The following is a 13,252-nucleotide window of genomic DNA, read 5'->3' as shown; positions in this document are numbered from 1 at the left end:
ACACATAATGTGAAATAATACATTAACTCAAGAAGTATAAGTTCTGTATATTGGTGCAGAGTGACTGAAGGAAAAAACAAGACACTTTTCATGGTTATTCCAAGATTTCCTTAGTAAAGTTCTCAGACATTATGTTTAGAATATCCTTTGTAGTTCTTGAAAAAGTAATGAAATATTGAGAATTTAAAACTTAAAACAATTTCAAACTGTACTATATGTTAGTAATTATAAGGGCCAGCCTTACAAAACCAGTCTATGCACAGGCTGCAAATTTCATATTGATATAAAATAATATGGATTATTATTTTAATCATTCATTTATTGACTATTATATTTATTTATTTATTGACTTTTTCCTTTTTATTTTTTAATTCCTCTCACAGTACTCACATGGTATAATTCCCTGCTCTACCAACTGGCTAACTGTTCTCCTTGTCATCAGTTTGACTTTCAGTGCTGGAGAAGGAAAATGGGAACAAAGTACAAGAAGAAATCAGAAAAATATTTTTAAGGCAATTTAGAAACTTACTATAAACTACAATATAAAATTTATACTTTATCTAACAACAAACATATTCATTTGGCATCTTCATATGGAAATTATTTGTACATTTTATTGCTAATATTAGTAAAATTTATATATATATATTTAACAAATGATTTAAGAAGAAACATTCAATTGGTTTGCCTTTAGCAGTAATGACATTTACATACAAGGAAATACAGTAATACCCCAGTTAATGCAGATTCCTAGACCATGGAACTCATTAAACGGTGTTTTTAGGGATAATTATAACATATGTTATTATATAAGTGAAAATACAAATGCAGTAGAACAATAACACAGCCCAACACAATTTTTGCTGACTTTTATATGAGACTTGTTTTTTACTAATTTGGGTGCGCTGATTTCAAATATCAAACCCAATTTTCTCTATCACATCAAGTTTTTCCTCTATGACATTTTCTTTTTGCTAATTTGTAAGTTTTTGATAGTTTTAAGGAGGCAGTACTATTTAGAGGATCAAAAAAATCGATTTTTAATATTATTTTCTGAAAGTATGTACTTTTAAAAATCTGTTCCTAACTTTTTATCAAGAAATTCGAAAAATTCCCAAAGATATAGCCTATTATTCAAAGCGGTGCGCAGATCAGAATCGGAGCACTCACCGCTCTCACTTGTTAGTAAACGAATAAATGCATAAGAACCTGCAACGGCACATATTGGCGCTTTGAATACGAGAGAGAGACCGATAAGTAGATACATAACTACTTAACAATATTCATTAAAAATTACAAGAATATTTATAAAAAAATAACAATTTTACTTACACATGAGTTTCAGGGAATAAATTTTTGTTTGTAGCAATTTCTGCTGTGTGTTCTGTTTTGGCAATCCCTTTGAATACTCCAACAGTAGTCGGCCAACATGTGAGAATCCCATCTTCCTTGGTACCGATCTTCCATAGCTTTTAAGTCTTGATGAAATCTTTCGCCTTGTTCATCGCTTACAGCACCTAAATTCTTGGGAAATCTATCAAGATGACTGTATAGGAAATGAAGCTTTATGCTCATGTTGCTACCTAGGCGCTGGAAAATTTCAAGCATTGTTTCCGCTAGATCTTTGTAATTGCACGTTTTTTTGTTTCCAAGAAAATTATTCGCAACCATCGTAAATGAAGTCCAGGCCTCTTTCTCAATTTCATTCATAGAGTTGATGAAATTTGGGTCTCTCATTATAGTTCTAATTTGTGGTCCATCAAATACACCGCCATTAATTTTTCATAACTAAGTCGTGGAAATTTTTCACATATGTATTGGAAACAGTCACCTTGTAAATCTAAAGCTTTAACATACTGCTTCATAAAACCTAGTTTGATGTGTAGAGGTGGAAAAATGATTTTTTCTCTGTCGATTAAAGGTTGATTTATAACATTCTGTTCTCCAACATTTAAGGATATTCTAAGAGGCCAATGTTTCTGACTCCAGTGTTGGTTTCTAGCTCGACTATCCCAGAAGCATAGAAAACACGGAAACTTTGTATATTCTCTTTGAAAGCCAAGTAAAAAGTTCACCATTTTAAGATCCACACAGATGATCCAGTTATGGTCTGTATATTTTAATAACTTCAGAACCTTTTTAATGTCCTCATATGTTTCTTTGAAGTGGACTGAATAGCCAATAGGAATTGAGCCATATACATTCCCATTGTGTAGTAAGACACACTTGAGACTTCTGCTTGAACTGTCGATAAATAAACGCCACTCATTTGGATGATATTGTACAACACTCATTTCAGTTAGTAAACCTGACACATTGTTACAGTAAACAAACCCACATTCGTGTTTAAAATATTGTACAAGATTACTTTCCCTGCTATGGTAAAAAGTTATCTTCGTATCTTGCTCCAGTAAGTTTTTTTCATTTAATCTTGAAGCTAACAATTCCAATGATTCCTTTGATAGGCCCAAATCTCTTACTAAGTCATTCAATACCGCTTGAGTAAAACGCTCGAGTAAATTTTCATTGTCTAAATCAACATCCGGGTCTTGCTCCTCAAGAACATCTGGCATATCCCGATCATGCTCGTTCTCAAGTAAAGGAAGTCCTTTATAAATTGGCACGGCTATTTCAATGGAATGAGCAACTGGCCGAATTGCTGAGTCGAAATTTGGATACACATTTTTTTTCTTATTCTTCTTATTATAACCAGAAGTTTGAACTAAACAAAAATAGCAATCATCTACGTGATTTTTCGGTTCACGCCAAATCAATGGAATGCCAAAAGCTAATTTTTGGCGTTTTCCCTTGCTCCACTGTCATAAATTTTCTACACATGACTTACACACTTTATTTGGAGCCTATGACTTGTCCTGATCTGCAATTTTTACGTCAAAGTATGCAAAGTACACTTTCTTAACGAAATCAGTGATATATGTTCTTTGACTGGGAACAGTAAAGCTGCCACAAATGTAGCAGAAGGAATCTACACTATTGACACAATTTCGGGTAGTAGATATGATGTATTTTCTTCACTGCCGACTAACATGCAATTAACAAGACAAAAAAAACCAGAGACTTTATTGAAACGTTATAAGTGCTCATCATACTTTCACGATCGATTAACGATTGACTGATTTCGATCGTTCTCTGTCCGCTATGACACATATAGCATTCATTTGTTTTAGGCAGTTGTGATCGCCTACTTTTCATCACCTAAATGTATTAGGTCGGTTATCGGCCTCTTTCGCATTTAAAGCGCCAGTACGTGCCGTTGCAGGTTCTTATGCATTTATTCGTTTACTAACAAGCGAGAGTGGTGAGCGCTCCGATTCTGATCTGTGCACCACTTTGAATAATAGGCTATATCTTCAGGAATTTTTCGAATTTCTTGATAAAAAGTTAGGAACAGATTTTTAAAAGTACATACTTTCAGAAAATAATATTAAAAAATCAATTTTTTTGATCCTCTAAATAGTACTGCCTCCTTAAAACTATCAAAAACTTACAAATTAGCAAAAAAGAAAATGCCATGGAGGAAAAACCTGACGTGATAGAGAAAAAGGGTTTGATATTTGAAATCAGTGCACCCAAATTAGTAAAAAACAAGTGTCAGATCAAAATCAGCAGAAAAAAATTTTTTTTTTTGTTGGCCAGTGTAATGAACTTTTATTGAATGATTTTTTTTTAATGAAATTTACTAATTATTTGTATTTGTATTTTGTATATTGGACTGGATTGTGGATCTTTGTGAACTTTGTAAGAACCAGTCTTCTGAGGTTATTTCCTGATTTATGGTTTTATATTAATGAAGTGGTATTTGTAATTGCAGACCTTCTTGTCTCCATTAGCCAAATACTATATACAACAGTTGACGACATGTATTCCTACACAGAATACAATGAATTAATGAATAAAATAAATATCAGTGATGAAGTAGTAATGTCCACTCTCAGTAATCACCAAGTATGAGCACCATAATAAGAGAGAGCCAAACAAGACAACATTAAGTAGGGTATTACTACATACTGCCGTGTTTGAGTAAAACTTTAGTTTAATATAAACTGAAATCCACATTCGACGTTTCGACCTTTATATCAAGGTCATCTTCTGGAGCATATATACTATATACAGAGAAACAAGTTGCACTACAATCTACATGGTTTGTTACAGTTATTGACTAACCAAACATTTCACGGCCCCCCATAGAAAAAAAAAACTGTAATACAGACATATCTTATTATAATATTTATTGTATTTATGTTGAATACAATTTATATTCAAGATTTTGCGTTTGTAAGCTTTTTCGTTTTCTTCTTATCTTATCCTCTGAAATGAAACTTACATGAATCAGCATATATTTACTAATATTCATTAAGCGTCGAAATATGCAGGAAGCAAAATTTGTGAACCGACACCAATGTGTGATTTTTTCCATTAAAATATAAAAAATAACAAAAAAGAAATAATGAATAATAAAAATTAAATACGTGTCTTTTAAAATTAAAAAAAAAAAGAAATACTTAGTCTTAAAACATTTTAAATTTGTTTTCATTATTTCATGGCTCCCCCCTCAACAAAACTTGCAGCCCACAGTTTGGGAAGCGCTGTTGTAGTGCATTCTGCTGACATCAAGCAGGATAACATCAAACAAGAATGGGCTAACAATTTCAGATTTAGCTGACCAAATGGTACTATTGGCTTAAAACAAAAGACAATGATGGTACAAGAAGAAGAAACAGAGTTTAATCAGTGTGGATATGTTTATTGTGCACATGCAATGATGTCCATCACAATTTGCAACCATCCAAATCTCATCTTTTATTTCTAACAAATCATCAACAGCTACTGTCTACCTCTACCATCAAAACTACACTTTTCATGATTTCTTCCATCAACATAATAGCACACATGCATTCATCAGATCTAATATTTATGCCAGAGAATGCCAAACCAAGAATATTTGGCATTTGATCAGGTATAGCTCGAAATTTCCTTGCCCAGAGTTAGTAGCATTGATTTGATTTCTTTATTGTTCTCCAAATTTTGATACCTCTGATTATTCATTTCTGAAGCCTGCTTCTGCAATCCAATATGTACAGGCATGATTCTGCAGTGCTATCTTCAATGGAAGTTCAATGCCCAAAAATCAAACTGGCATCTCTTCTTGAATTCTATTGGTCAAGCAAAGAAAAATGTTGACACATCAAAATATTGGTAATAAGTAGTGTTGCCAAGTTAGTTAGTGTATCCACTCTCCAAACAACTAGTTGTGGATTTGAATCCCACCATGGGCATGGATGTTGGTGATTGTCTTTAAGTGGGAGATGAATTATATTGTCAGTATGAGACCACCACCCCAATTATTGGAGGCGTGAAGTGATTTGAAAAAGTTCCATGTTTGGTCTCTAGAGCAGTGTTTCCAGACTATGAAAATAAATAAAAAAAAAATTGCAAAAAATATATAAAATTGATAAAAATGGGGTTGGGGAGATCCTTAGCCCACCCATGGAATAAATGTACTATAGGTTTACTAGTAACCTTTTTTTTTGGTAGGAACAACATAAAAAAAATTAATAATAAATAAATAAACAAGCAAATACAATCTGTCTATATGTCTATTAGAATGCTCCATAATCCTCAGACAGAACATAACCTTTCATTTGCAACAGAATACCCTTCACCCGGTCAGCCTCAGTCCTTTGGCATCAGAATGGTTCCAAATGAAGTGATACATTTCTTCATTCCTCTTTTCCATGGTCTGATTTCTATTTCCATTCTCCTTATTCAAAATCCCTGTTTGTATCAAGTAACAGAAATAGTTGTAACTCAAACGAAGGCCTTCATCCCCGATTCCAATCAAATTCCCAGCCATATGTTTTTCCAAGTAACGAATCCCCAACAAGTGAGACAAGATAGTTAAAAAAAGAAATTTCAGCATATTATGAGTGACCACGCTTCAATTTTACTTTAAAAAAAAACTAAATCCAAGTTTGAAAGCATCAGACATAAAAAACTTGCATCCTGCTCAAATAGCAGTTCAGACTGATACCTTGCAATGGCTACTAAGAACAGCATCTTCATATCCACACTTTTCTTGCATCCAGATGTTATTATCTATTTTATTGCACCCTCTATGGAGTCGGTAGACTCATTGTGGGAAATTCATTCAACTGACAACATATTTATCATACCAAATCTTAAAATCCTTAATACTCCTTGAATTAACAACAGATTCTGGTAATGTTCCATTCACTGACAATTCTCCCTTTAAAAAATCTACTCCTCACACCCTCTCTTCACCACACTCTTACATAACTTCCAGGGATGGCCTCTGGTTTCCCCCTCTCGCCTTCTCTTTTTATAATCCCTAAACTCTGAAATCCACATTTCTTCTACCTCTCTCCATAGCCAGCATTCCAAGGTCTTGATATTGTCTTTGTCACTCATCTCTGGACCCTCTCCAAAGTTTCCACATCACACTGAAAACCAGGTAACCAAAGCTGAGAACAACAGTCCAGGTGTGGTCTGACTCAGTGTTTTATACAGTGGCACAACCATTTCCTTATCCCTGCATGTTAGAGTACTTCTTATCATTGCAGCACTATGACATGCACCCTTTGTAACACTTGCAATATGCCCTCTAAACTTCAGTCTACTGTCAACCATCACTCCCAAATCTCGAATCTCATCTTCCTGTAGTACAGCATCATCGATATAGTACAGAGCCTTCTATTTCTGCACTCCAAAATGTAACACCTTGCACTTATTATTAAAACTAAAACCTCACTCCTTTGTACAAGTCAAAAGTCTATTAAAATCTTTTGGAAAGTAATTAACATCTTAGCAATGTTACATATAATTCTCCCCAACTTTGCATCATCAGCAAACAACTGAAGATCCCCCAGACAGTCCACATAATATATCAAGCACAAGCAAGTTAAACAGCAGGGGGGGGGGGGCCAAGAACAGTACACTGGGACATGCCACTGGTTCCCTTCCTTTTTTGTGACATGCTGCATCATACACATGCTGGTATCGTTCAGAGAGGCAATCTTTGATCCATCTAACCAATACTATCTATTCCCATCCTCTGCAGCTTATATACCAACTTATATGATAATCTATCAAATGCTTTTGCAAAGTCCAAGAGTATCACCGTATATGATTCTCCCTTATCTAACACAATCTTTACCCTACCATAAAATGCAAGTAAATTACTAAAACAGAACCTACCCTTTACAAATCGATGCTGACCATCATAAAGAATGCTGTAGTATGGCATCATCAATATGACCATCAACCCAATCCTGTATTTTATTCCTAACCAATCCCTCCAATACCCAGACCATAACTGCAGTCATACAGACCGGTCTATAAATGGAAACTTCTGTCCTAGAACCATGCTTGTGGAGTGGTACTATTTTACCTTCTTTCCTTCTTAGGAACCTACCCACTGCAAGACTTTCGGTAAATAACCAGGCATTTTGGTTCGAGGTTATATTGTTGTTAAATTGTGAATGAAGAATTTTATGATTATTAATACTTCATTCATGATTTAACATAAATTGCATATCCTGAGCTAATTTTACTCCTAAGTAAATTCTAATTTAAATACTTACTGTTATTTTTTTTATTGAAATAATATTTGTAATTTTTTTTAGTTATTTATTCTGTATAAATTCATTATATAATTTGTAAATGTATCCTAAGTGGACTGTAATATGTACATCTCATTTATTGTAAATGAAAGCGAAAGTAAATTTAAGAAATTCTGCTAATGAGATTTGATTGGTCACTGTCAAGGAAACGGAGTTAATTTTAGATAGCGGTGGTGGAGCATGAGCTACAGTATTCGAAGGGAGAAGGAGAGTTGATATGACCTGGACTGGCTAGAACCGGATTTTGGCAGGAAGAATGAAGGTATTTAATTAGAAAACGAAAGTAAAGAGGGATGAGAAGTATTCAGGACAGCACGGAGTGAGGTAAAGGGGATTTGTTATGGGGATAATGTGGCAGTAATGGGGATTTGTTAGTTGATGATTGATTCCACTATATTATATAGACTAATCTGAATATAGGGTGGCATAGGATAATATAAATTTCTCTATATTTTGATTAGTAATCAACCAACAATTAAGATAATAAGAACTACGTTCTAACAAGATGGCGGATTCAAAGCCAGGATGTACGACACAACAAAATGGAACTGCTTAATTAATATCAGTGAATTCACATCCAGTCGATTGCGCCATTTTGTTGTGTCGTACATCCTGGCTCTGAATCTGCTATCTTGTTAGAACATAGTTCTTATTTAAATTATCTGTTTTTTATTATCTTAATTAATTGTTGGTTGATTACTAATCAAAATATAGAGAAATTTATATTATCCTGCGCCACCCTATATTCAGATTAGTCTATATAATATAGTGGAATCAATCATCAACTAACTTCAACAATCTCACTTTTCTACAGGCCTAGGTTAATATTATCATTTAAGGCTTCCGCAAGGTCCAATAAACTTTATAAGTGGTGCAATGAAAGAGAATCAGGCAAACACCAAATTGGAATCAATTAAACAAGACATTTAATGCAGGGTTACATAACATGTACATAAAGTATAACTTTGAAAACAAGATAATGCAAATCAACCTAGTTCAAATACTCATACAAACATAAAACATTAGGCATCAGACATCCAGCTGTCAATTTTACATTCTTCCGAATAATTAAAAATGGTTTACACAGTTTAATGTTACAGAATCTCACAGTAATTATTCTTAAAGAAGAATTCTCTAATTCTCTTTTAGTCAACTAACACTTAATTTAATTAAGAGGCAGTTATCACTTAAAGGGGGAAACACGTTAAAGCTCCATACTTCGGCTATTTTTAGTGAACGCCACAGTCAATGTTAAGATATATCAGACAGAGCTGACTCTTATTTCTTCACGCTGAAATATAAAAAAATGGACTGCTCTTACCTGGTTACATCCTTTGCACATTGGATTCACTATAGGCACACTTAAAACTAAAGTTAACTATCACTTTGAAGTAACACTATTCAAAAGGAATCTTCACTACATAACTGAAATATTAAACATAGAGCTTCACAAGTCTTGACGCACTCGTTTCAGGTAATCTACTTATTCCTTATTTTCTTCTACGCATTAATTTCAGCTTTGCACTATTCTTCCTCAAAACAATTGGAATTCGATGTAATTTTAGAATTCCGTAGAAATATTCCTAATTGCCTATTGATTTCCCGGTCCCTTCTTAATTTATTTATGGCATTTCCAAATCCCCATTACTGCCACCCCTTTACTTCACTTCACTCCGTGCTGCCAGAATGCTTCTCCTCCCTCTATACTTTCGTTTTCCAATTAAATATCTTCATTCTTCCCGCCAAAATCCGGTTTTAGCCAGTCCAGCTCATATCAACTCCTTCTCCCTTCGAATACCATAGCTCATGCTCCACCACGCGCTATCTAAAATTAACTCAGTTTCCTTGACAGTGACCAATCAAATCTCATTAGGAAAATTTCTTAAATTTACTTTCACTTTCGTTTACAATAAATAAAATGCACATATTACAGTCCACTTAGGATACATTTACAAATTATATGATGAATTTATACAGAATAAATAACTAAAAAAATTACAATTATTATTTCAATAAAAAAAATAACAGTATTTAAATTAGAATTTACTTAGGAGTAAAATTAGCTCAGGATATGCAATTTATGTTAAATCACGAATGTCTTATAGTATAGTATTAATAATCATAAAATTCTTCATTCACAATTTAACAAAGGCTTATCTTTCCTCTGAAAAATATTTCTTCAAAGAAAAATGTTTCACACAAGACTCATCAGTCGAGGAATTAGCCTTATTACCTCCCTCTCGAGGTCTTAAATAATATCTAGTTTGAATAAAGTCTAATTTATTACTACTGTTAGTATTTTTGTATCTCTACATTTTTACTCAGATTCATTCTGCTTTCATTACTAGAAATAGTCTGTCCCTTATTTTCGTAGTGTGGGGATGTCTCACTGGAGCAGAATCCTTCATCTCTGTTTCTAGCATTGTGTCTTGAGTGTCTCATGATTGGATTTTTTATTCTAATGGTATTTCTTCTGCTATCTGTCATTCCCTGATAATTCTTTTTCTTTTCCCATACACTCTCCAAAGAATCTTCCAAGTAGAATAGTCTGTCAGACTTGTCTTTTCCTTCCCTTCTTCTTTTTGCTTTATTAGACCTTGGTAAACTAATTGCTTTAGCAAAGTTGATTCCAATTATCAGTTGATCTGTTTTGCCAACTTCTAATTCATGTGTAGATATTGGCTCTTGTAATGCTAAGTCACTGGTAGGTTTACCTTGAGATTGATTGATTAGGTTTATCAGAATTTGAGTCATCGAATTCTTCAATTGACTCATTAGTGGTTGATTATACTTCACTTGTAGGCTGTATCACATCCGTCTTACCATGCCTTTCTGTTTGTTTCTTCCATCCAATATTTGTAGGTGTATTATTTCTCCAGAATTTTCTTCTTCTATTCGTTATGGATATCTCACCCTTAGAAAAGTCACATGAGAAACAATAATTTTTCATAAAGTTAGTTACCAAAATGATGTGAGAACTCGAGTTGGGTATTGATGGAATAATTAGTAGATCCTGCCAAACAAATAACCCAAAATTTGGTAGAAAAATCCTTACACGAGCTTTCTTATATGCCATGAAAGTAAAGTCAGAGAGAGTAGTAATTCTCACTGGTCTTCTCAATTTAATAATATTTTTCCAGATTCTGTGTTTGATGTGCATCAGGTAGTCTCTACTGATAGCTGAAGCATTGCAACCTGTATCTAGTAAAATATTACATTGATACCCTTGGATATTTCCTCTTATTTTCATCATTCATTCATTCATCTTGAAAGAGTTATCAAGATTACTATGTATTTTGTGAGGAAATTGTCCAAAATTCAAATTCCATCTATTATTTGAGTATGTTCCTTTAGCAATGGAACAATTCCTAGCAATATGCCCAGTCCTGTGACATCGAAAGCATCTTGGAGGATCCTTATAGTTGGAGAAATACTCTTTCTTTGCTTGAGGTTGAGAGGTAATGGGCATCTGTAGATTGAGTCTTTCTAATCCATGCACCACTTTGTCCAGATCTGCTAATATAGGTTGATTCTGTTTATTTACTTCTTGTTCCACCATTTTGTTTATTCCATCTGTTGTAGGGTTGTGACTTTCATGAAAAGTTGTAGTAATAACTACCAGCTGCTTCATTACTTCATCAAGTTGATCCATTACTGGTTGTTGTAATCCTTTTACTTCATGATGAATTAAGGTTTTTATTTCTTAGATTAAACTGTCTTATTGGATAGTTCTTCACTCTCAGCTATATGATTAACATTAAAGGAATTTTCTCCATTATTCTTCTTCTTTCCTTTTTCACTCTTATTTTCCTTTCCACTTTCAGATTGGTTTAAGGAATAATCAGTCTTATTCACAACGTTCACATGACCTACACTGGATAAGGGACAAAAGTCTCCTATCATTTGTTCTTTTTCCTTGACAACTTTGAAACATTCTTCTAAGGTGTTAATGTTCTTCTTGTAAGCAGTCTCTCTCTCAATTCTGGTCTCACACCTTGGCGAAACTGCTGGAAACAGCCCAATCTAAATGAGGTTTATCTTCATTAGACACGTTCAAATTGTTGGAAAGAGTCAACATGCGATTATAAAACTCTGTAACACTTTCTTTATCCTTTTGTGCGATCCTCTGTAGTTTCCACAAGTTGGGTCCAATACTTCTCAATCGAACTGTGAAATTAAGATATCTTTAAACTTCTGATATTCTAATGTTTCCTTAAGCACTGTAGATGAATGTAAAAATGTCCTAGCCTTACCAGTCAACTTACTTCGTAGTAATATTAGTAACTGAAAATCAGTCCAGTTTGCTAATTCTCTAAGCTTTTGAACGAAGGAAAAAAAAGATAGTACATCATCTGATTCTTCTCCCGAAAATTGAGGAAAAATCTGTTGGGGGTTTACAGTACAGAAAAATTCATTATCTTCCATTCCCGTACTGGATGAAACAGCCATATTAATTTATTAACTTCAAACTTAAATCCTATAATCTCAATTCTAAAATAACCTTTTTCTTTGCCTGATTCTACTTCATAACCTGCTCACTGTGATTCACTTAATTTTTTATTATCGAGATTTTAAGGATTACTTCTACTATTACACAAAAAAATTATTCAATTGCTTAATTTATACCAGTGAATTCACATCCTGTCAGCTGCACCATTTTGTTGTGTCGTACATCCTGGCTCTGAATCTGCCATCTTGTTAGAGCGTAGTTCTTATTTAAATTATCTGTTTTTTATTATCTTAATTAATTGTTGGTTGATTACTAATCAAAATATAGAGAAATTTATATTATCCTGTGCCACCCTATATTCAGATTAGTCTATATAATATAGTGGAATCAATCATCAGCTAACTTCAGCAATGTCACTTTTCTACAGGCCGAGGTTAATATTATCATTTAAGGCTTCTGCAAGGTCCGATAAACATTATGAGCTGTGCAATGAAAGATAATCAGGCAAACACCAAATTGGAATCAATAAAACAAAACATTTAATGCAGGGTTACATAACATGTACATAAAGTATAACTTTGAAAACATGATAATGCAAATCAACTTGGTTCAAATACTCATACAAACATAAAACATTAGGCATCAGACATCCAGCTGTCAATTTTACATTCTTCTGAATAATTAAAAATGGTTCACACAGTTCAATGTTACAGAATCTCACAGTAATTATTCTTAAAGAAGAATTCTCTAATTCTCTCTTAGTCAACGAACACTTAATTTAATTATGAGGCAGTTATCACTTCAAGGGGGAAACACTTTAAAGCTCCATACTTCGGCTATTTTTAGTAGAACGCCACAGTTAATGTTAAGATATATCGGGGGGAGCTAACTCTTATATCTTCACGCTGAAATATAAAAAAAAATGGGCTGCTCTTACCGGGTTACATCTTTTACACATTGGATTCACTATAAGCACATTTAAAACTGAAGTTAACTATCACTCTGAAGCAACACTATTCAAAAGAAATCTTCGCTATAATAACTGAAATATTAAACATAGAGCTTCACAAGTCTTGACGCACTCGTTTCAGGTAATCTACTTATTCCCTATTTTCTCCTACGCATTAATTTCAGCTTTGCA

General features: G+C 33.5%; 1 protein-coding gene across 4 annotated transcripts in view; it reads right to left on the bottom strand.

Moving 5' to 3' along the window:
- The window catches only part of LOC150102880 (uncharacterized), a 539,029-nt gene that overhangs the window by 424,381 nt on the left and 101,396 nt on the right, over positions 1 to 13,252 (bottom strand). For all 4 annotated transcript variants that reach the window (XM_090397682.1, XM_090397680.1, XM_090397684.1 and 1 more), the window contains exon 3: positions 391 to 456. In XM_090397682.1, the coding sequence (XP_090253808.1) occupies positions 391 to 456 (66 nt within the window). The remainder of the gene's footprint in view (positions 1 to 390; positions 457 to 13,252) is intronic.

The sequence above is a fragment of the Typopeltis vanoorti genome, chromosome 9, assembly GCF_054136105.1.
Source record: "Typopeltis vanoorti isolate ZY-2024b chromosome 9, IOZ_Tvanoo_1.0, whole genome shotgun sequence".
Classification (NCBI taxonomy): Eukaryota; Metazoa; Arthropoda; class Arachnida; order Uropygi; family Thelyphonidae; genus Typopeltis; species Typopeltis vanoorti.
The sequence above is the reverse complement of the archived record's forward strand: the minus strand, read 5'-3'. Positions and strand labels throughout refer to the sequence as shown.